The 22,362-nt window shown below is 36.5% G+C and overlaps 2 protein-coding genes across 2 annotated transcripts in view; one reads left to right on the top strand and one right to left on the bottom strand.

The window, feature by feature from the left end:
* The window catches only part of LOC134745837 (probable ATP-dependent DNA helicase HFM1), a 69,306-nt gene that overhangs the window by 7,038 nt on the left and 39,906 nt on the right, over window positions 1-22,362 (top strand). Inside the window, exons 9-13 of the mRNA XM_063679927.1 lie at window positions 2,780-2,930; window positions 4,355-4,489; window positions 4,981-5,101; window positions 5,800-5,873; window positions 7,220-7,321. Of these exons, the coding sequence (XP_063535997.1) occupies window positions 2,780-2,930; window positions 4,355-4,489; window positions 4,981-5,101; window positions 5,800-5,873; window positions 7,220-7,321 (583 nt within the window). The remainder of the gene's footprint in view (window positions 1-2,779; window positions 2,931-4,354; window positions 4,490-4,980; window positions 5,102-5,799; window positions 5,874-7,219; window positions 7,322-22,362) is intronic.
* LOC134745898 (cuticle protein 10.9-like) lies at window positions 10,761-19,536 on the bottom strand. Its single transcript, XM_063680006.1, has 2 exons — window positions 19,417-19,536; window positions 10,761-11,077 (listed from the first exon to the last, which is right to left on the bottom strand). The coding sequence occupies exons 1-2, from the start codon at window positions 19,519-19,521 to the stop codon at window positions 10,862-10,864; spliced, it is 321 nt and encodes a 106-aa protein (XP_063536076.1). The 5' UTR covers window positions 19,522-19,536; the 3' UTR covers window positions 10,761-10,861.

Here is a 22,362-nt window from a genome sequence, read left to right as displayed (position 1 = left end):
TTAAGCTCTTGTATTCATTTCAGTGACGCTCGCACAGCCTAGGTATCTCAAGAAAGATGACAAAACAATGCTGATATTTCCCTAACAACTCCATTAGACTTCGTCTTACGTCAGCTGGCACACCTAAATAGCATATGCCTATTATGCGTCTCACCCTGCGGAACATCTACTACCCGATTCACAACGTTGACGACTTCTACACGACAGAAGACAAGATTCTGAACATGGTACGACTAGTACATTAATGTGTCCATTCACCGATCGATAAGGCCCGCCGCTGATAGAATACTGCTCGTTCGGCTTTCCTGCTACATAATTTTCGAAAGAACATGAACATCGGTCTAGCTGGGTAAAACACCAACAAGGCGTTGTTATTATCGACAAACTCGGAAGTAGGCAACTCCTTCCCTACATCAGAGAATTGCAATAGGGTATTTGACTTTATTTAAAATAAGTTATTTTACACCATGTGTGCAATAAGCACCAAATATTTATTAGAAAAACATAGATAGTGGTTATTTTTAAAAACACGTTATATTTAATAAATTGGATAGAAATATAAATGTAGGAGAGTTGACCCTGACGTCATTTTGTAATGTTTCATATAAATTCCGTATTAGCAAATCGTTTTAAGGCTCTCATACTATATTTTGGTCAGACCTTGAAGTTTTCTGCATAGCAAAATGCGAAGTTGTTCTCCCATCCCACCCGTAGGTATACCGAAACGCACTCATTCAACTTCTTAAATCGTACATCCATCCTCCAATTTTATTGACAAAATCAAGTCAAAATTTGGCAATATATTTTTATGATGGTTTCTGTAATGGTTGGGGTGCGTTTTGGTTAACGGGCAACAATGACAGACCATCTCGCAGGTTTTTAAATATATCGAGTGAATAATTATTTGAAAATAAAAAGACTACATGACCTGTTAATCCGTTTTTCGATGTCAGGCTGCCGTGATCCGCGCTCAGCTCGATGCTCCTCATCCTGGCTCCTTGCTGAGACGGGGTTGCTTCGGCTGGCCGCTTGACGTGAGCTGGTGCGCCGCGGTGATTCACTTAGGTCTTTGGCAGCGCGTACGCGAATTCGATCGCGCCGTACTTCTTCCAGCATCAGTAGTCGCTCGCGTCCCAGTTCAATGTCCCGATCCGACAGGTGGTGACTTTTGCTTCGGCTTCGCAGGCGACTACGGCTCCGGCTTGTGTCCGAGTATGCATGTCTTCGCCTCGGAGTCAGGAGCCTTCGTCGGTCTGGCGGCTCTGACATAATGTCTGAAATCTCACGTCCGAGGGTTTGAGAATCTTATAGTATAATTTCAATTAAATGAGGGCTAACCTACGACGCATTTACAACGAAATGACACATGCATGTAAATAATTGAGAATTGAGAGATATACGATATGTGTATTAAACTGGTAATGCATTACAAGATCAAAATTTAGTAACCATATAGAACTGAATGTTTTAAAATGTGTTTTAATGTTAATTCATAAAAACTTTACTGCAAAATCCTAGAATATTTAAAGTAGGTAGGTATATTCTACTATTACCTTTGTGGCCAAAAAACGTAGGAAACAAACCACAAAGCTTAAGATAAAAGGATCTTATTTATTAAGAAAAAGACGATGAACCTAATACCAGTTCATATAATCATAATACGAATTTAAATTGAATTGTCGTTACGGTGCATAAGTCCTTTGCTTCAACAATGCTATTAAGTATAAGAAGGCGTTAACGTTCAAGCTAGTTCACTGGACTTCAATTTAACTTGTTCCATTCTTGACCGGGATTCGAACCTGATTAATATATAACTTAACTACTGTTAATTCAGTCATATAAATAAGATGTAGTATCATTAGGGTTGATTTCTATCAGTAAAATAAGTAATCGAACAAAAATACTACCCACTTTCTAATCGTAAAATTATATAAACACTAAACAGCATTAACAAAGGAATCTCTTGTTAAATTTAAACTGTTAACGGTTTATTATAGCAATAACGACGATTGAGATTCTAAAATAAAATCACTAGGCATACTAAAACTTTAACGTTAACTTTCAAATAAATAACGATCACTTGAATCACTTCGCACAAAAATAGCGTACTATTGGGACGTGTACTTACGTTTTAACTGTTCATCCCACTTCTGAAGTATGAAAGATCCAACTACTGGGCACCAGAACAAAGGAAACTCCAAACGATTGGATTAGGAATATTTATTTTATACACTTATTATATGTAATTTATTTTATCTACTTAAACCTCTCAACATTATTTTATAACTATATAATTATCGATTTAGCTAGATAACAAAAGGCTAGGCAACCTAGGCTAACCACAGCCGTGAGCAAGTTATTCCAACGAGTAAGCAAGTTAACTCAACGAACGATCCAGACCGAATGACCGAGTTCGATCTCTTCCCCGCCAAGAACCGTTTCCAATATGGCGGGAGAATCGAGCCTCGTGATTGGTGGATGACATCGGGTGATATCGATGGCGTGAATCAATCGTTGAGCGACTTTATTTGCTCGTGGGAACCATAGATAATTAATTAAATATGACTATTAAAAATAAATCCTTAGTAAAATTGATAAATATTAACGTTAAAAATACCAAAACCTAACATTATACAGGCGTATTTGTTTGACTAATGTATGTATATGTAGTCTTTTTAGTAATCTTTTGGTCAGTGTTGCTGGTAAAGACTTGTAAAAATTTAACTTCTTGTTTTATGAAATTAGGGCTTGGTGTAATTTAAAAAATATTGTATTTCAGATTTGGAGACGAATGCCGTCCAGTAAAGTTAAAGCGAATAGTGGAAGGTTATGCATGCGCTGAAGGTACCAGCATATTTAAATTTGACCTCATCCTGAACTACAAATTGTGGCCTATCATCCAGAAATACTATGATGGGAAACCTACTCTGGTAATTTTATTTCATTATTATTTTGATAAAAATATAATATGTTCTCAGAGCCTCCGATTAATACGGGAGTTGGCACAACATGGACGTTAGACATGATCTTCGTCTTGTCCATGTTCATTTTCAGACCAACTCGTTCAGATACTCTGCTGAGATCAGCGAGCATCGCACTGAGGTCCTCCATGGTCTCAGCCATGACTACGATATCATCGGCAAACCGAAGGTGAGTGATGTACTCGCCATTTACATTGATGCCTCGTCCTTTCCAGTCCAGAACCTTGAAGGCATCCAATGCAGCGGTGAACAGCTTTGGGGAGATTACATCTTGTCTGACTTGCCTGCGCTCGAAGTTGTTGACGATTATGTATACCTAGGACAAACAGTCCAGTTAGGTAGGTCCAACTTCGAGAAAGAGGTCACTCGTCGAATCCGACTCGGTTGGGCAGCGTTCGGGAAGCTCCACAGTATCTTTTCGTCCAAATTGCCGCAGTGTCTTAAGTCAAAAGTCTTTGACTAGTGCGTGTTGCCAGTGATGACATACGGATCTGAGACGTGGGCGCTAACGATGGGCCTCATAAGAAGGCTCAAGGTCACGCAAAGGGCAATGGAGAGAGCTATGCTCGGGGTTTCTCTGCGTGATAGAGTCAGAAATGATGATATCCGCAGTAGAACTAGGGTCACCGACATAGCTCGCAGCATTGCAAACCTTAAGTGGCAGTGGGCGGGGCACATTGCTCGCAGAACTGATGGCCGGTGGGGCCGGAAGGTTCTGGAGTGGCGTCCGCGTACCGGAAGACGAACTGCCGGTAGGCCTCCAACGAGATGGAGCGACGACCTGGTGAAGGTCGCGGGAATTCGGTGGTTGCGAGCGGCACAGGATCGGTCGGAGTGGCGAGCCTTGGGGGAGGCCTATGTCCAGCAGTGGACGTCTATCGGCTGACATGATGATGATGATAATATGTTCGAGAATTCTTCCCAAACATACAAAAATACAAAATTATTCTGTCAATAAATATTATAGTATTTACGAACGTTTGAACTTGAACCTTAATAATTCATAATTATGTGCTAAAGCCTGTAAAAATTAAACTTTTTTGACTGAGAAAATAATTTTTATTGCCGACTACGTTTTTCCAAAATATGTAAAACTCCTAAGACCAGTTTAGCGTAGCCTGGTTACCTTCAGTGCCCCATTAAAAAAAGAATTATTGATCCAGACTAAAGTTTTTTTGTTTGGTGTCTCCAAGTTAGAACCATTTATAATCTGTGTGTTTTTAAGGTGTATTTCCATTTGTCCTCGCTCCATGTGTCCGCCACCATACATGAGGCCCAACAGATGGGAATGATTTATATGAATACACCTATTCCTACCTGTGCCCGGCGGGACAAATGAGATAATAATCTGTGACATTTTAACCTAATTCCAGATATTTTGTAACACGCGGAAGAGCGTCGCGCTGACTGCAGAAGCTTTGTCAAGAGAGGTGACCGTCAGTTTTAGTCCCGAACAGAAAGCGAAGCTCACGGCGCTAGCTTCTACTTTGAAAAATAAGAAATTACAGGTTACTAGTTTAGAAACAAATCAAACATTTTCATTATTATTTTAATAAAAAGAAATGAAAATTTAATTTTGAAACACTTTTCTTTCAACAATTAATCATTGGACTTATATTGACCGGGATATAGGCCGTGATTACCTTTTGTATTATTTATGAGCTCCCGATATTTACATGTACAGTTACATGCATCATGTTCACGAGTGACTGAAATAAATAAAAAATATCTGCGTTGAAATATCGTAAGCTCATAAATAATACAAAAGGTAATCACCGTCTATATCCCGGTCAATATAAGTCTAGTGAAACTAACCGTGAATCATTCAAAACTCCAATTAATCATTGAGACAATTCTAAGAAAAAAAAAACAGAGTTGTCATCTAACCATAACTTAATAGTTACTTACATAAATAATATCAATATGTATGAATGTGTGAAGTTTCAGGTCAATCAGATAATGGGAAGTTGGTGGGACTTTTACGGGTGTATAATTTCAGATGCTGGCAATGAGCGGTGTTGGATGCCATCACGCAGGATTGCTGTATGAAGAGAGAATAAACATCGAACGTGCCTTTCGCAACAGAGACCTACCCATACTCATCACTACTACTACTTTAGGTTTAATTCCTTTATAAATTGCGTAACAAACGACGTAACGTTAAAAAAAAAAAACAAATTAATTTAAGCCAATTTTCGTTTTCACTTGAAATTTGCGCCTTACTAGTGACTAATGAATAATTATCGAGACTATGCATGCATGGTGGGCCAAAAATACGTTGAAAAAGAATTTTTTACTTACACGTTTTATTTAAACGTCATTAAAATACAATCATTTAACTAACAAAACTTATTGTCATCAAGATATTCTCCTTTTTTTCCAAATTTACCTAAGCGTTTTGTAACCGAATCGTTACGACTGTCCTTATTATTTTCAGTACTTTTTGTTTCATTTCGTACTTACTGGCGACGGTAGTTTCCTTTTCTAGTGTTGTCATACGTCATACATTTTACATATAAGTATAGCAGTACAAATAAATTTATTTTATGTTTTGATGTCTATATAAAATTAAGCAAAAAATACGGTTTAACTCACGTACATTTAGTCACTCGTGCGATGTACGTATGTGAAGCGCGGCCGTCGTGAACGCTACTCACATGCATGCTTGAAAATGAAGGCTCTCCGAAACATGTCGCGTGAGTGTCTAAAAATACGTGAGTTAAACCGTATTTTTTGGCTTAAGATACTAACTTACTCGCGCAGTTTAAATTCGGTGTATAAAATATTTGTTGTATTTTACAATGTGATTTCATTTCAGCAATGGGCGTGAACTTACCAGCTCATCTTGTGATTGTGAAGAATACTCAGCAATACGTAAATGGAGCATATCAGGTTAGTAATATTGATCTTAGATTTATTCTATTTACACACCAAAAAAAATATTTATATTCTGTGTTACCATTTTGTCCTCGCTCAACGTGACCGAAGAAAGTACGGATAGAATTATTGGAAATACTATTATTCCCTTTTGACGGTTATAACGGTTATATAGTATGCGCGTAGAAAATATTCTCAACAGATGGAAATGAATTTATTACTATCAATCCCCGGCGGTCACAGATGGGAATGAAGGTACTGCCATATGTTCCTGTCAAGCTCAAATAGAAATTAATCATTCCCCTCTGTATCTGCTTCACGTGGTCGAGGCGGGAACAGATAAGGAAATATTATTACGTTTATCCTTTTATAGAACACTTACTGCTGAGAAAGACAGATAAATATTTGTTGTTTCCCTTTCTCTCTTAGTAGCACTCTTAGCAGCAAAATAGTCTCTGTTAAAAGGACATGTAATTCAAAATTAAAATACCCCTAGGAAAATATTAATATGGCTTATGCGTTACTTATATTTGAGTAAGTTTATCCTTAGCCCTTAGCCCCTTTTAGAATTTGGTAATATTTTTCTTTTATACCACGTTGATGACAACCAAGCATGTGATTTGCTTGATAACGGTAACCGTAGCCTATGGACGCCTGCAACTCCCTTGTAGTTGACTCTGTTCACCCAGCTCAAATCACCTGGGTGATTAAGTAAACTAGAATATCTCCAGGGGTGTTACCTGCGAGTTGCCAACCCAAAGCGCGATTTACACGAAACTAGTGTCATGCATGTTGTTGAAATCTGTTTCACGAAAGTAGTTTCGATATATGCGTAAGTAATTTCGTGAAATAATTAGTGTCGTGAAATTCACAGTATCGCAGTGACTACGGTCCCACGAAGTACACGCCCACACAGCGCAGGCACTTTCGCGATGCGGCAATATTAAGTTGCATGACATTAATTACACCAAAAAATCGTGCAGGGGACGAAATTGACTTGTTTTCATGAAATTAATGCATGCATTACGAAAATATTAAGTTACACGTGAAACTCTTGGTAAAACTACTGTTAAACGGGATTTACATTACGAAATTAGTGGCGTGAAATTAATGTAGTGACAGTATTTTTACCAACAGTTTCACGTGTAATTTATAACTTTCGTAATGCATGCATAACTTTCGTAATACATGCATTACGAAAGTATTAAATTACACGTGAAACTGTTGGTAAAACTACTGTCACGACATTAATTTCACGCCACTAATTTCGTAATGTAAATCCCGCTTTACGAAATCAATTTCACGCCACCAATTTCGTAATGTAAATCCCGCTTAATATTAGATACTAAATTGTTGAACAGGAATACAGCATCAGCACAGTTCTGCAGATGGTGGGACGCGCCGGGCGCCCGCAGTTCGACACGGAGGCCACCGCCGTCATCATGACCCGGCTACAAGACAAGGTAAGTGTTATATCTGCGCTAGGGGTGCTACAGGAGGGTGCACGACCAACAAACAAGCGAGCTAGTTTAACACTGGTTTATTCTCATGCATACAAAACAGGTTACAAATACAGCGGCGCGCACGCACACATGTATACATATATAACAGTAAGTTTCCAAGTTATACACGACACGAAGCGCTGGTGGCCTAGCGGTAAGAGCGTGCGACTTTCAATCCGGAGGTCGCGAGTTCAAACCCGAGCTCGTAGCGATGAGTTTTTCCGGTTTTTCGGAACTTATGTACGAAATATCATTTGATATTTACCAAGTCGCTTTTCGGTGAAGGAAAATATCGTGGGGAAACCGGACTAATCCCAATAAGGCCTAGTTAACCCTCTGAGTTGGAAGGTCAGATGGCAGTCGCTTTCGTAAAAAGTTAAAAACTAGTGCCTACGCCAATTGTCGGGGTTAAAAGTTGTCAAGCTGACCTCATCTTCAATGAGCCGTGGCAAAAGGCCGGGATAACGCGAGAAAGATCATGATGATGAATCATGTACATACAAATATTGGAAAGTGACTACAGTACAGTGATACAGATACAGTTAGCTGACGAGTTAGTGGACCCCCTTGCTAACAAATTTCTACGCAGGGGGATCAGTTATCTCTGCATCGGACTGTACCTGCACCGACGACAAAACTAAATGAAACGGTAGTGTTTTTATCGTTCTTGCTCAGATTCAGGTTAATAATAAAAGTGAACTACAAGGGGAAAGCCGCGGAAAGTAATGACGCGTTGATGTCTTTAACACCCTTATCTTAAATGCTGGCAACTCAGTTGCAACCCCCTCTAGCATGAAGACTATATAAAGGAGCCAAATCTCTATGTATGAAAAGTGTCCATCAAAAAACAGTAATTAGGCGGCGCCACCATACACCGAAATACTACCAAAAACAACCTACTTAATTTGGTTGGGTTATTTGTTGCCTTATATGGTTCATGTTATACTCATGTCACAGAGCCTAACTAGCGCCACCGGAGAGATTAGGAACTATTATTTAAAGCTGAAAGCGGTCACTTTTGCAACAATTCTGCCATAAGAGATTGGCATCCTTTCTATACCATCCATACTCTCTAGTGTTGCGGGTGTGTCATAAAAAATGTATTTATGTTACGTAAGGTTTCCAATAAATTCCGGCGATCAAAATCCCAGTGAAGTCATAAATAAATGACCGATTGTTATATCATTCAGTAGTCTAAACATCTTAGCTAACACATTACTTAATTTTTTTTAATCCAGTAAAGTTTGAGATGCAACGAAAACAAGTTGTTTCTTGATTGCTCATCTGACAAAATATTATTGCCTAGGTATATTATAACCATTTCCAATAAGTACGAATCAGTACTACAAAATCTTCCTATATAGAATAATTACATTACGAGTGGTTATAACTGATGTACTACTTAATTGTTTTGTTTGTGTTTGAACATAATTTTTTATCGTGTTTATAAGTTTATAACTTTATATTGTCAATTAGTCATGGTAGTATAAACCTATTTATTACTATCTTAAAAACTTAATTGCTCAATCTTTACTACGAAGTTTAATTGCTTATATACTTGAGCGTAAGTATACATGGTGTCCTGGCCTATCAAGAAATAACCACGATACTCTTATATTATTTGACGATGGTGTTATTTTTTTTTTAAATATAAATGTTTATTTTTGGCAAATTAACAACAAATAGAAACCATAAATTGTGTGTTGTATGTGTCATTGTGTTTAAATAGGATCTTTGTTTTGTCAGTACTAAGGTACAAAATTCAGTTGTCTCGAATTCGATAGAAGTATTAAATTTTCGTTACAGAATCGCAAAATTAAACAAAAATAAATCATCGTAAATATTTATTTGTATACAATTTCTACATAGTTCGATGATAAAACAATAGTCATATACAAAATTATACGCTAATAATTTCTTAAAGCTAATGGCAATAGTGGCCTTATCTATAATTAATTGAATCACAGAATTGGTAACTTTCTACAATCGCTAATATTCCAATTAAAATTTGTATAAGTAGGTATAGTTCAAAGTGAAAGCAAAGTTAAAACAAAAATAAAGCGATCAGTTTTTAAAAAATACGAAAATAGTACAGAATAATTATAATGTACCTACAGGAAAGAAACACTAAAATCAAACAAAACATATTCTAAGTACTACATTATTCTTCAATTTTCTGGTTTTAAGTTTTGAATCATAAGAAATAAAAACTGAAATGTGTGTTTCTAAAAGGTGGATTCATAAATGCTGTTCTTACATATCTGGAATCTAGATTTATGAAAATCGAAAGTATTAAAAGGAATTACTAAAGTTACTTAAAAACGAGAAATCGTATTACATATTTGAGCGTTTGAACACCGTCATTATATCCTCAAAAACATTAAATGCCCACAAATTCCTTCCGTCGTGATTTAAGTCACTACCAGAAATTAGTTAAATATAATCAATTTGAAATTAAAATGAAAAAAGCTAATAAAAAAATATCGTTTCTTGAGTTAGTCAGTTTTTAGCTAAACTTTGCTATCGATATTGATATAGTTCCTTTATCGTAAATTCACAACTACAAGACAATCGGTTGGCAATTTATTAAGTACAATGATTCAAACGCACAATACTGTATAAGTATATCATGGAATCTTCAGAGCAGACTGGCAGTATAATTTATCTACAGAGGTCATACTCAGATTTTCTCTTCCTGTTCCTGATAGTCAGACTTATTTTTAGAAAACAAAGCATCTAGATTTCTTTTTATTAGAAATTTGCTCAAGCGTAAACATATCGCATACTTTCAAACAACTACCAAAGGCATGTCCGCAAGCGAGCTCCGAGCAATTTTACTGAGTTTCTTCTTAAACTTCACCTTCCCGCTTCTCGGCTTCTGAATCCGGAAAGCTCGCGTGACAATACTACTAATTAAGTTAAGGGCATAATAGGTATCGTGTTCTGATTAGAAAAAAATACAAAAAATCCTTGAGATCTAGAGAATCTACTTTTTTGGTTTCAATAAGATACCGCTTATGCCTTTAAACGGATATTTAGTATTTTGTTTACACCTTGTATGCCAAAGTGCTTTACAGAATGGAGTACACACTATAGATTTACGCTTTGTTTCCAAATTTAACTGTGACGAGACTGATAAGACATAAAGACACTTCAAGTTCATCATCCACACTGGGTCAAATTATTTTAGTTTTTTTAAGACCACTCTGTCACGCTTTTATTTGTGTTTTCTATCAAATAAACAAAAAAAAGTCGAGAGCTACCTGCTATGTCTTTCTAGATGTAGATTATATTTTACATGATAAGAATTACAAACTACTGCACTATGTCACATTTTTAAGGAAAAAAAAAACGAAAATAATTTTGACCCAACTGACAATTCTTAAACCTTTTTGCTAAACATAAAGTCCACCAATGGCCAGTTAAAAATGTTACGTTTTAATTCCAAACTATTTTCCCATCAGGAACAGACTATCCCAATTCAAGTATTACAATCTTCACTTATTTGCCTTTCCCAAACGGATTAGCATTATCTTCAAAGCTGATCTTCGGCACAAATCCACTGTCTCCTTCCACAGTATATTCAACCGTCATGAGACGGCCGTCAGGTAGGAGTACTTTATAGCCGCCATTGACTTTGCCCGCGGCGTCACCTGCTTCGTTCGCCCCGAAGAAGAGGGCTTTCTCTTGGTCTTCTACGTCGTATTTGTATTCATACTGGAAAGGATAAAAATAACATTAAGTATACATAAGAAAAATGTGTCTCGGACGGATTTTAATACTTTTTGATTGTTTGAAATTTTGTTAATAAGGGGGTAGAGTTTCAGGTGACAAGCTGTTTTTAATTAGAACATTAGAAATAAACGCGCTTAGGTGTTATAATCGTATGATAGGTGCTCTGAAAATATGTTTTTAATTAGAACATTAGAAATAAACGCGCTTAGGTGTTATAATCGTATGATAGGTGCTCTAAAATATGTTTTTAATTAGAACATTAGAAATAAACGCGCTTAGGTGTTATAATTGTATGATAGGTGCTCTAAAATAGTATTTTATACAATCGTGATATAATAGAGAGCTTTTCAGTCAAGTACCGTGTTTAAGCAACGAAGCTTGCTGAGTTGCTTAAGTTAAGGTACGAGATTGAAAAGCTTGATTATATCACTATTGTATACAATACTTTTTCTACGAGACAAAAAAATTATACTTTCAACTAGTAGAATCATATACTTAGGTAAATAAACCAAAAGTATACAGCTAAGATACGCGAGCTGCCGCGGCCCGCGATACCTTCATACTTCATAATTTCAAAATTTTTATAATTGACTAAACCGTATCGATAAAATTCTTATGCTTGAGTCGGAAGTGCCATAGACTATCCAACGTTGAAAAGAGTAAGGTTGTAGTGTTGCATATGAAGTCGTAATACACAGATTATACTCGACGAGTAGAAAAATATGATTATGGTACCTACTAAGAATATATTCACCTGATGACATTATGAGTTTATGGCAAAATGTTGGTTTTAAGAGCACTTCTATTACTCAGTAAAATGTTGTTACCTAAACCTAATCTGCTGTTTAAGAAGAAATCGTATCTCAAAAAAAGACTTTTGACTTTCAGATTCAGCATTATTTCGTTGAATATTGAATATGAAAGTTTTATGTCAAACTTTCATTCCGGCTAATGAACCAATCGTAAAGGCAAATTATATAGAATTTAAAATTTACAAGTTACGGCCCTTCTTAACTTGTCATAACTAATAAATTATCAAAGCTTAGCTTTCTACTATCCATAATGTCTTCATAAAGCACCGCACCGTTGACATTTTCATTGTACAGTATCGAATTATCGGCCTTAGCCGCAGGGTTTCATAAGTGCGGTTGATGAAGCGTGATTCATATAGACAGCTGTGGACTGGGCTTGTCTATAGCATTATAATTGTATATGTCTATGACATGTCATGTATAGGTGATGTAGGGTTGAATAGAACTACCTATAGGTATATATGTACTTTACAGGTTGGTCTCAGTGTCATCAGATCATGATGTAATGATTGAATGGTGGAGAAATTGAGGGAACTTACACACTCATATGCTCGTAGTACAGTCGAAGGCAAAAATATCGATCCAGACAAATGGCTCAAAAATATGTAAACACGACTTTATTGTCTAAGGTGTAAGAGCGAACCTACACATATTTTTGAAACTTTGGGAATGTATATATATTTATGCCCTTGACTGTACCTAGTGGTATTCTTTCATTTTGCGTTTGCTTGCGAAAAGCACTATAGTTTTGGAAAAAAAAAGATGTTCTCTCTCTCTCTCTCTTTCATGGTTCATTATTTTTGTATGTAGGTATTTTGCACTGTAGCTTTTCCTAAGTCACCCGTTGACCACGAACGCTGTAAAGGGTTCGAAACGTCGGTATGTATTGTAAACTCAATATATTATATGCGATATAATCCGTTTTATTAGTTTTATTTCATAAGTAGCGTCACCGTGGCTGTTTAATCTGTTCATGGACAGTAGTTTGCATGATTTGAGAAATGATGAATGTGGGCTGAGAATGAGTGGGTTACCCGTCAAATGTCTTCTTTACGCTGATGACCTGGTATTGCTAGCGTCATCGGGTGAAGAGTTGCAGGAGATGGTAACTAGAATGCATGGATCTTTTGAAAGGAAAGGAATGAAAATAAATGTAAGTAAGACGAAAGTTATGGTATTTGAAAAGGAGGAATATATGACAAACTGTGAAATTTTGATTGGTCAAGAAAGAGTAGAACAAGTGAAAGAGTTTGTGTATCTGGGAACATTATTCACTAGGAACGGTAAGCATGATAAAGATATTGAAAGGAGAGTGAGTGCTGGAAATCGCGTGAATGGGGCACTTAACGCTTTTATGAGCAGCCAGAAGGTGTCGCAAAAGGCACGGTTGGCTGTGCATAGAGGGGTGCTGGTGCCTACACTTATGTATGGTAGCGAAAGTTGGGTATGGCAGAAGAGGCATCAGAGCCAAGTGAATGCAGTAGAAATGAGAGCGTTGAGAAGTGTGTGTGGTGTGAGATTACAAGATAGAATTAGGAACAGTGTGATAAGGGAAAAGTGTGGACTGAGCGAAGATGTAGTGACAAAAATTGAGAAAGGTATGTTGAGATGGTTTGGACACGTGGAAAGAATGAGTGAAAGAAGGCTAACAAAGAGAGTGTATAAGGGAGAGGTAGAAACGGGAGTTGGAAGGGGCAGACCTCGGCGGACTTTCTCTGATCAGATCGGGGAAATCCTGAAGAAAGGCCAGGTCAAGAGCACCCTAAACCGGCGAGCGTGTATGAGGAATGTTATGAAAGTGAAGGAAGCGAAAGAGGTATGTCAGGATCGTAGCAAGTGGAAATCCGTGGTCTCTGCCTACCCCTCCGGGAAATAGGCGTGATTATATGTATGTATGTATGTATGTTATTTCATAAGTATTGTTCTAATTGTTCTTAATCTCTCTCTTTCTTAATTGTTCTAAATAACATGCATGAATAGAATGAGGATCCGTCTGAGAACTGTACTTCTTGTGAAATAGGAAGATTGCCTTTAATTTTCTGCACTAAAAATCTAGTCACGACGCAAAGCGTACGATGCAGTGACTAAAACTTATTATGTGAGATTTCAAAATCCACCGAAATTAAGTAATTATTCTAGAATCAGCAGGCCTAAGAGCATAATGAATATTAGTTGTTGCCTAATACATACACTGTTTAACTTCGTGAGGTCCATTTTAGAGCTTGAGCTTTAGATATTTAAATTTATAGTTACGGGTTTCATGCTATTAGCTATAACCTATTACTCTTTGTATCGCGGTCGTTTACAAAACAAACAAACATAAAAATAAAATGAAACTACAAAATACTAAGCAACAACTATGTCCACTTTTTATTAGAATAAATCCTCTTTATAAGCCTCTTTATTTCCATACTAAATAACTTATCTACATAAATATTAGTATGCATAACTTTTAGAATATTTTATGGTCTTGCGATTGCATTAATGTTTACGCTCAAAGCTAAGATTAAGTATTGTAGCTAAGTTATGCATGTAATATTTTATTTTCTCAAGTAAGTGAATTATTGTTATTCTTTTGAGAAATAAAGATCTTTAAACCGAATACAGGGTCGAATTTTCACTTCTAAAAATATATTGGGCGTAACGTAACGATGTTAATTAAGTATTTTTAGAGACAAACTCTAGCCCTAAACGGCATAGGACTAATAGTGTGGGAACTATAAAACCCACTTGTTAAATGAGAATAGGGCTATGACCAGCAGTGAGATGTGTATAGAACTATAGACTGGTGATGTATGTGGGAACTCAAATCTAGTTAGGAATAAATTTGTCAATTGTCAATAAAACGCAAAGCCTGCGGTGGCAGCATGGTTGCATTTTTATCGCCTGTCACTTTCGCACTTACGCACTTGTTAGAAAGTGACAGGTATGATGAGAGGCGATAAAAATGCGACCATGCGTGCTCGGTCAGCCCGCAGGGTAAAAAAGATGATGATAAATTGCTTAGTGATTTTGGCGATAAAAAAAGTGGGTTTTAATGTGCAGTTAATTTTTCTTGCTAAAAGTTAAGTAATAAGATAAATTGAATGTGGTTTCCGAATCAAGAAAATAACAAAGGAAGATAAGGCTAACATTTACCATCCTGATATTATTCTATTATACCTATTCAGTATTCCACGCAGCTCACCTTATCAGGATTAATCGTGTAAGAATTCTCGTAAAGCTCCCACTAAGGCAAAATATTTAAACTGCAAATATTACAATACCTTAGCATTGATAGTATGCCATCATTGACACTTCGCAGATGTCTCTTAGATGACTCACAATACGAAGCAACATAATAGAAATACCAAAGTCGCATATCTTCTTCCATATTTAAGCAATGATGGCATTTACTCCGAGTATCGCGAATAACTTCAACGCATCAATAATTATTTGCTATTAGTAGCAAAAAGGAATTATGTTTATAAGGCATTCTAATTAAGTTAGCCATTAAAAACTTCACCGTATCTTAAAAAGGACATAATTACAGTTTTGTTTGAATAGTTAATAAGGATGCAACTGGCGGTCGGAGATCAAAAGTTAAAAATTTTCTCATGCAACAGCAAGCAGTGGTTTGTGGCAGTTTAGTGGGGATCTGCCGAAACCTACCAGGGACCGGCCCGCTATCCCTTATCGGGGTTTTATAAGGGTATTGCATAAGGCTTAACTCACCATACCCTTTGCCAGACGAAACCCTTTGTTTTGCTTTTAAAAGCCCTTATATAAAGCTACCACGTTTGAGTAATCGGTAGCCCAAATACCCTTACAAAACCCTTATCATCCGCTCACCAACACCTTGCATATTGCTTATAAGGGTTAGCCTTATAAGCGTGCTAATTTAAGTGCTTGTTCCTTGTTCATAAAGCACACATTACTTCGAATCCGAGCGATCGTCGGCGGTAACGGCGGCGTTCTTTGACTAGGCACGTATTTTCTTTCCTTTTCATACACTACCGTAGATATATACCAATCCTGTCTCTTTCACGCAAAGGGAAACCTTTATAAAAAGCGCTTAAAGATAAGGGTAACCCTTATTAAGAGCTAGCCTTATTTTTGGTTAGCTTTTCGGTAAGGGTTAGTCAAAGGTAAGGGTATGAATGGGCTTGCAGTTCAAAAGGGAAAGTCTTTCAATGTGTTAGCCGTGTTTAAGTGTCGCCCATTGAAAGGGTTTCATCGCGGAAAGGGTTGTCCGGTCCCTGAAACCTACACCAGAACAGGTGACGCAGCAAAAGTAGCAAAACATCGTTGACGCAAAATTGTTTAGTTAGGTTAGAAGACGAAATTTTTGGTTTTTAAGATTATAATTATTGTAGTCGAACCAAAACACTCGTAACACTGCATGGCATTTGAAACGATACGTTTGACTCGTTCTCAAATTACATGACTGCAACAGTCAGTCTCAACTCCGTCAAACTTTGTTAAATGTCCAGGTTAATTTGAATCTATTTATAAATTAAACTGGACATTTAACATTTAATATTTAGCATCATTATTTTATTATTTTACTAATTTTCTAAACGAACTTGACATTTAACGTTGCATAAACGTCGATAAAATATAAAACTATACATATCGATTTTATTGCTATTTGTATGAGATTACCTAGACTTAAGAAAATTGAATACCCTTACAGGGTGTCATCCTCAAACTGTTAACACCTAAATGTATTATGAACATGACTGCAATACAATAAAGAATAAAGAAATTTTCATACATTTAGTATGATTTTATGGTGGCACACATCTGGATAATGACTTCTGGCTGCACTAAGTTTCCACGGCAAATACCTACATAAAAAGCAATTTAACTAAGGTTTTGTACTAGACAATGTGCGATCTTAACTTACAATTAATGATTAAAATAAACTAGATAAGCATTAAAAGTTCACAAAGGCGGTTAAAGCACCAATTAGGGGCTAGCATTATGTTTGTGTTCTCATGGTTAGCATAATGGTTTGATGCTACAGATAAGGCTGCTTATAGATAGGCTTACAGGCTTACAGATAAGTGCTAGTGTGCTCTATGAAAAAGATACTTTATCTATGATCTATTAAACCTAAGTTTAATTATTTGGTTCGTAATATGAAAAAACCGGCCAAGTGCGAGTCGGACTCGCGCACGAAGGGTTCCGTACCATTACGGAAAAAAACAGCAAAAAAATCACGTTTGTTGTATGGGAGCCCCATTGAAATATTTATATTATTCTGTTTTTAGTATTTGTTGTTATAGCGGCAACAGAAATACATCATCTGTGAAAATTTCAACTGTCTAGCTATCACGGTTCATGAGATACAGCCTGGTGACAGACGGACAGACGGACAGCGGAGTCTTAGTAATAGGGTCCCGTTTTTACTTTTTACCCTTTGGGTACGGAACCCTAAAAAGGGACAACGCGTGCGGGTCTTGAAGTACGGCACGAAAAAATATAAGTACAAAGACCACAAAAAATATCTCAAAAGTAGGTATTTATCATATTTTTTGAAAATTATAACATGTAGATTAGAGTGTATTATTTTTCGCTGTCTGTCCCCGGAAGTAAATGCCACCACAGCTTCATTTCGACTTTGTTATCAGCATGAAATCGCATAGTCAAGAATGAAAAACAATACACTCCTTTTTTGGGCAGTCGTGTAAAAAGAAAAATAAGAACTGTAAAACTTATGACCTACATTAACGAAGTACCTAAGTACGAGTATCTGCTTAATTTTAAGCTTAATCTATCTATATAGGTAATTCAAACCTAACAAATACATTTCAACACATTGACAAATTCTAAATACCTTAAATTTACCTTATAAAATAAATTACAATTAAATGAAAAGTAAATAACAAAAATAGTCCCCCAAATCTGATCCCTGAGGAAGGGTGCCCATAATGCTGGTTACATTCTCCCGCTGAATGGCAATTTCGATTCTTTGGCCAAGGAATGAGATCTCTGGTGGTGTCAAGAAGCATCTTCTTTAAATCTTTAAACAAACTAAGCGCATCCTGACATTCCTGACACCAAGTCCCAAAGTGTAAACCGCAAACCTAACAAAATCATATCGACCTTTAAACGACCTTTCAATGTCAAGGTTAAACTAAAGGTAGCTTAAGGTCGCGTGTTAACCTGAATCCAGTTAGAATCCCCTTTACGTTAACATTAAAATGTCATCCCCATTGACCCCATTTAAAGTAGGACTTTACATCCTGTTGAAATGTCTTTCCCAAGAAAACTCAATGTTAATAAAGCTTAAACTCCTTACAAACTCATTGAAAACTAATCCTTATAGTCTTATAACATAGGGGTTATATTGCGATACGTCGTATGAAGTTCTTAAATGCATTGCACTCGTGTAGGTCAAAGGTATGCACGTTTTGTTTAAATTATTGCCGATGCGCATCCTTGCTTATATGTTAAGGCAGACAACTTTTAGTTTTATGGGCCCTTTAGCTAAATGCGTTAAATGTTAGGTTGACACATCTGATATCTGTACATTTAACCTCGCAAGTCCCCGTGTACTTGTACAAGTACAAATTAAATTCGAGTTTTGAACTTATATAGAAATAAAAGAAATAAAGTTCCAAATTCAAAAGCGCTAAATTGCCGTGGGTCTTACGAGACTAATGCCATTACGGGTTTTTAATAAAGTCAATCACCGCGGTATCGGGTCGAAAGACCCGATGAAAAGTATGCTAATTACCTGTTCAATTGATTGCTGCAGCCTGGGTGTGTTGGGATAACAGCTGTTTTAAGAATATTTCTAGTCATTTATTACTGTTAAAGATAACTGTAGGTACTCACTGTACTCAGGTCTCAGGTATGATGAAGATAATGATGATTATGATTATCAAACATACAATTTGAATTATTTAATCACTTTGTTAAATGTTAAGTTTGAATCACTTCAGCTATTTACAATTCTACATCCTTATGCATTAAGTAAATACCTTAAATTGAGTTATATTGTAGCTTATATTGGAATATTTAATCGAATGATTTTGTTTTCGACCTACCATTGTAGCTCGGGTCGCATTGATAGGCTACCAATCCGTCGTACCAATCCGATCTACAAGTTCCTAAATCATCTCCAAGAGTTTTTTTTGGTAATTATACTTCTTAATTTTACAAGCTTTTATTTGTGTTTGGGCTTGTTACAATTTTTACGATAAGTATTTATCATGTTCATGTATTATTTGCCTGTTGAAAAGTAATAAATTCAGCGACAAAAGTTTGTATAAATCATGAAATTTTTGACAAAAAACTTATTGTTAACTAGGAATTTATGTCATAACCATTGTGATTCGGTCACGTCTCAACTTTCCCATTAAGTATTAATAAAATTCCTTCTTCTAGGATTTATTCTGAGAATACTTTAAGGGCGTTCATATCATTCTCAACATTTAGTGACACTCAACATAGAGTATCCAGTATTTAATGTACTCAACTATTAAATGTAGTGATCGCGGAGGATGGATAGATACTTACAGGCATAGGCGGATCTTCCTGCTGCGGTGCTGGCGCTGCTGTCGCTTGTCGTACAACCACGCACACCACCACCAGCACGCATAACAACCATTTTGTGGAACACATCTGTTGAAAATTATACATTTAAGTATATAAGTACACATCAATATTTATAATTTTGGGCCCGATAACATTACGCGGTGATTTATCTAAATAATTATTTTTTACCCGACTATGACTATGGGAAGGGATACGATCTTATAATTATACCAGTCTATGTACAGTCGCCATCAGATATATGGGAGCGGCCAAGGTGCTCACTAATATCTGAACACGTCTGTATTGTCAAGGCGTGCGTGCTCACATATTTATGACCACCTTGGCCGCTTCGAAATATCTGATGGCGACTGTACACACGTGTTTATGTAGTGTGTGTGTTTCACAGTAGCGTCAAAACTTAATAATTGGCTTAGTAGTTTATTTTGGTGAATAAAGGTCCTTTTAGGGTTCCGTACCCAAAGGGTAAAAACGGGATCCTATTACTAAGACTCCACTGTCCGTCTGTCCGTCTGTCTGTCTGTCTGTCACCAGGATGTATCTCATGAACTGTGATAGCTAGACAGTTGAAATTTTCACAGATGATGTATTTCAGTTGCCGCTATAATAACAAATACTATATCAAAACGGAAGAAAATAAATATTTAAGTCGGGCTCCCATACAACAAACGTGATTTTTTGCCGTTTTTTGCGTAATGGTACGGAACCCTTCGTGCGCGAGTCCTTCTTCTTCATTGTTTCATATCATTTTGCAAGTTCATTTCACAGTTAATGTACTGTATCTACATTGTAATGTACAGCGTATGTACATTGTGTACTCAAAACCCTACCGCTGCAACGCATGCGATGCGACCTATTCAATCGCACATCGCAATAAAACGATTCACCGAATCGGTTTGCGAAATAACGCATCCTTTGTCTTTCGAGACAATTCGATTGGCGTACTTATTGTTCCTAAGGTATTTTCGATTTACATACACCTTTTTGGCGGTTACGATGCGACCTTGCGCTTTAAGGGCTTTCACGATCGGGTCATAAAAATTGATTCAAAAAATGCCGCATGACATGTCGCGAATAATTACTGCTCTGAAATCAATAATGTCATAGTGTACTGGCACTGGCACATGCATACACGGTGTTTTTTCAACTCCGTTAATTTCGGGGTTACTTAGCCATATACATTAATGGCATATAGTTAATTTATTTTTTCTAAAAAAAAAAATTAACAGCGTTGTTGTAACACGGACATTATACAGGATGCTTTCGTAACACGAGCAATAAATTAAAGTATAGACTCGTTACCTAAAGTATAATTAAATCAAAATGGTTTTAGCAAAGATAGATAAAACTCCGTAATATAGGTAGATGGATACAGTCTAAGGAAAATACGTGCCTCGAAAATCAAGAAAATTTGATTTTCGTTCAGAGGGCGCTACTAGTTTTGGCCTACAGACGTATAGATGGCGTTGACGGTTTCGTTTGTTATTTAACAATTTTAACGCATATCAGTGAAAGAACATGGGTCAAAATCATAAAAATAATTAATGCAAATAAAAAAAAACATTTATCTATATTTAAATACATTCTATCGTATTTTTATAAATCTTCATCTTTAGTTTTAAAGTGTGTCGACAGATGGCAATGAATTTACTGGGGTTACAAAATTTACTATGACAGTACCGCTCTAGTATAAGTTACTCTATGGTTTTAGTTAATTTAATAAAAATAAAAATATTGATATTTTCTAACAAAATAAATCGAACAAGCAATGTACTGCAGACGTATTTGTTTAGTCGAAATTCTTGACATTGACATTTCCGATCGTTTTCAATTAGCTTTATAAGATCTATATTTAAATCCACCGAACAACTGAAAACTATGACATATCAATGACATTTCGAATGTCGATCGTCCGAGATAGTACTTGCGTTTAGTAGCAAATGTATAAACTCGTACATAACATTAATCAATATGTAAACAGGCCATGAGACACGCTCGACCCTACGAGACATAAGGTCCACCAATGAACAGGAGATACTTTTTACATTTTTAGGTTTCCGTACCCAAAGGGTAAAAACGGGACCCTATTACTAAGACTCCGCCATGAACCGTGATAGCTAGACAGTTGAAATTTTCACAGATGATGTATTTCTGTTGCCGCTATAACAACAAATATTAAAAAGTACGGAACCCTCGGTGCGCGAGTCCATCATGACCCTTATTTAAATGCACATTGAACACGTGTCCACCCGGCTGTAATGTTGTTCTTTGATCAAAACAGAATGGCTAAGAATGTTATAATTGCCTGTGTAGAGACAAACAGGTATTACAATGAATGGTGGTTTGAATAATTAGCTTATAATACCACGATGTCATGTAAATTAATTAGATCAAGAAGATTGAGTTAAGATGATAGGCAGTAGAGAGATAATTAACTAACACAAAATGAAAAATATCTTTGGCTACTTCATTTTTGATACGGGCTGTACTTATACTGAGCATCGGTGGAAGGTTTACTAATTGGGGCATTTTCTATGAAAAGGGACCTTATTGTCGATGGCGCTTAAGCCATTATTAACGATGCTCTGATATAAATACAATGCCGTGCGAAGCTGTGCGGCGTAAGCGCCATCGACAATAAGGTCCCTTTTCATAGAAAATGCCCCATTATTGTCTTCGGTTACCGCGATGGTTACTCATGAAATAAAACTATGAAAACGGATTATACGGAGTATACTGATGTAAAAAAATAACTTTGAATAGTTGAATTACATTATGACAGGCAATGGGCCTTGCACCCCTCCTTCGTGTATTTGTACGTCATCTCGTTTGTTTAGGTTAGAATTTATGGTTTTGTTAACTATAGGTATAATTTACCAAATAAAATAAGGCTCCCCGATGTCCGCAATT

Source organism: Cydia strobilella, chromosome 12 (assembly GCF_947568885.1).
Source record: "Cydia strobilella chromosome 12, ilCydStro3.1, whole genome shotgun sequence".
Taxonomy (NCBI): Eukaryota; Metazoa; Arthropoda; class Insecta; order Lepidoptera; family Tortricidae; genus Cydia; species Cydia strobilella.
The sequence above is the reverse complement of the archived record's forward strand: the minus strand, read 5'-3'. Positions and strand labels throughout refer to the sequence as shown.

What these genes read in the sequence shown, in the direction of transcription:
- LOC134745898 (XM_063680006.1), bottom strand. Translation starts at nt 19,521, where the DNA reads ATGTGTTCCACAAAATGGTTGTTATGCGTGCTGGTGGTGGTGTGCGTG. An exon ending in AGGAAGATCCGCCTATGCCT is followed by an intron (nt 11,078 to 19,416) that starts GTAAGTATCTAT and finishes TATCCTTTCCAG; the next exon opens with TATGAATACAAATACGACGT.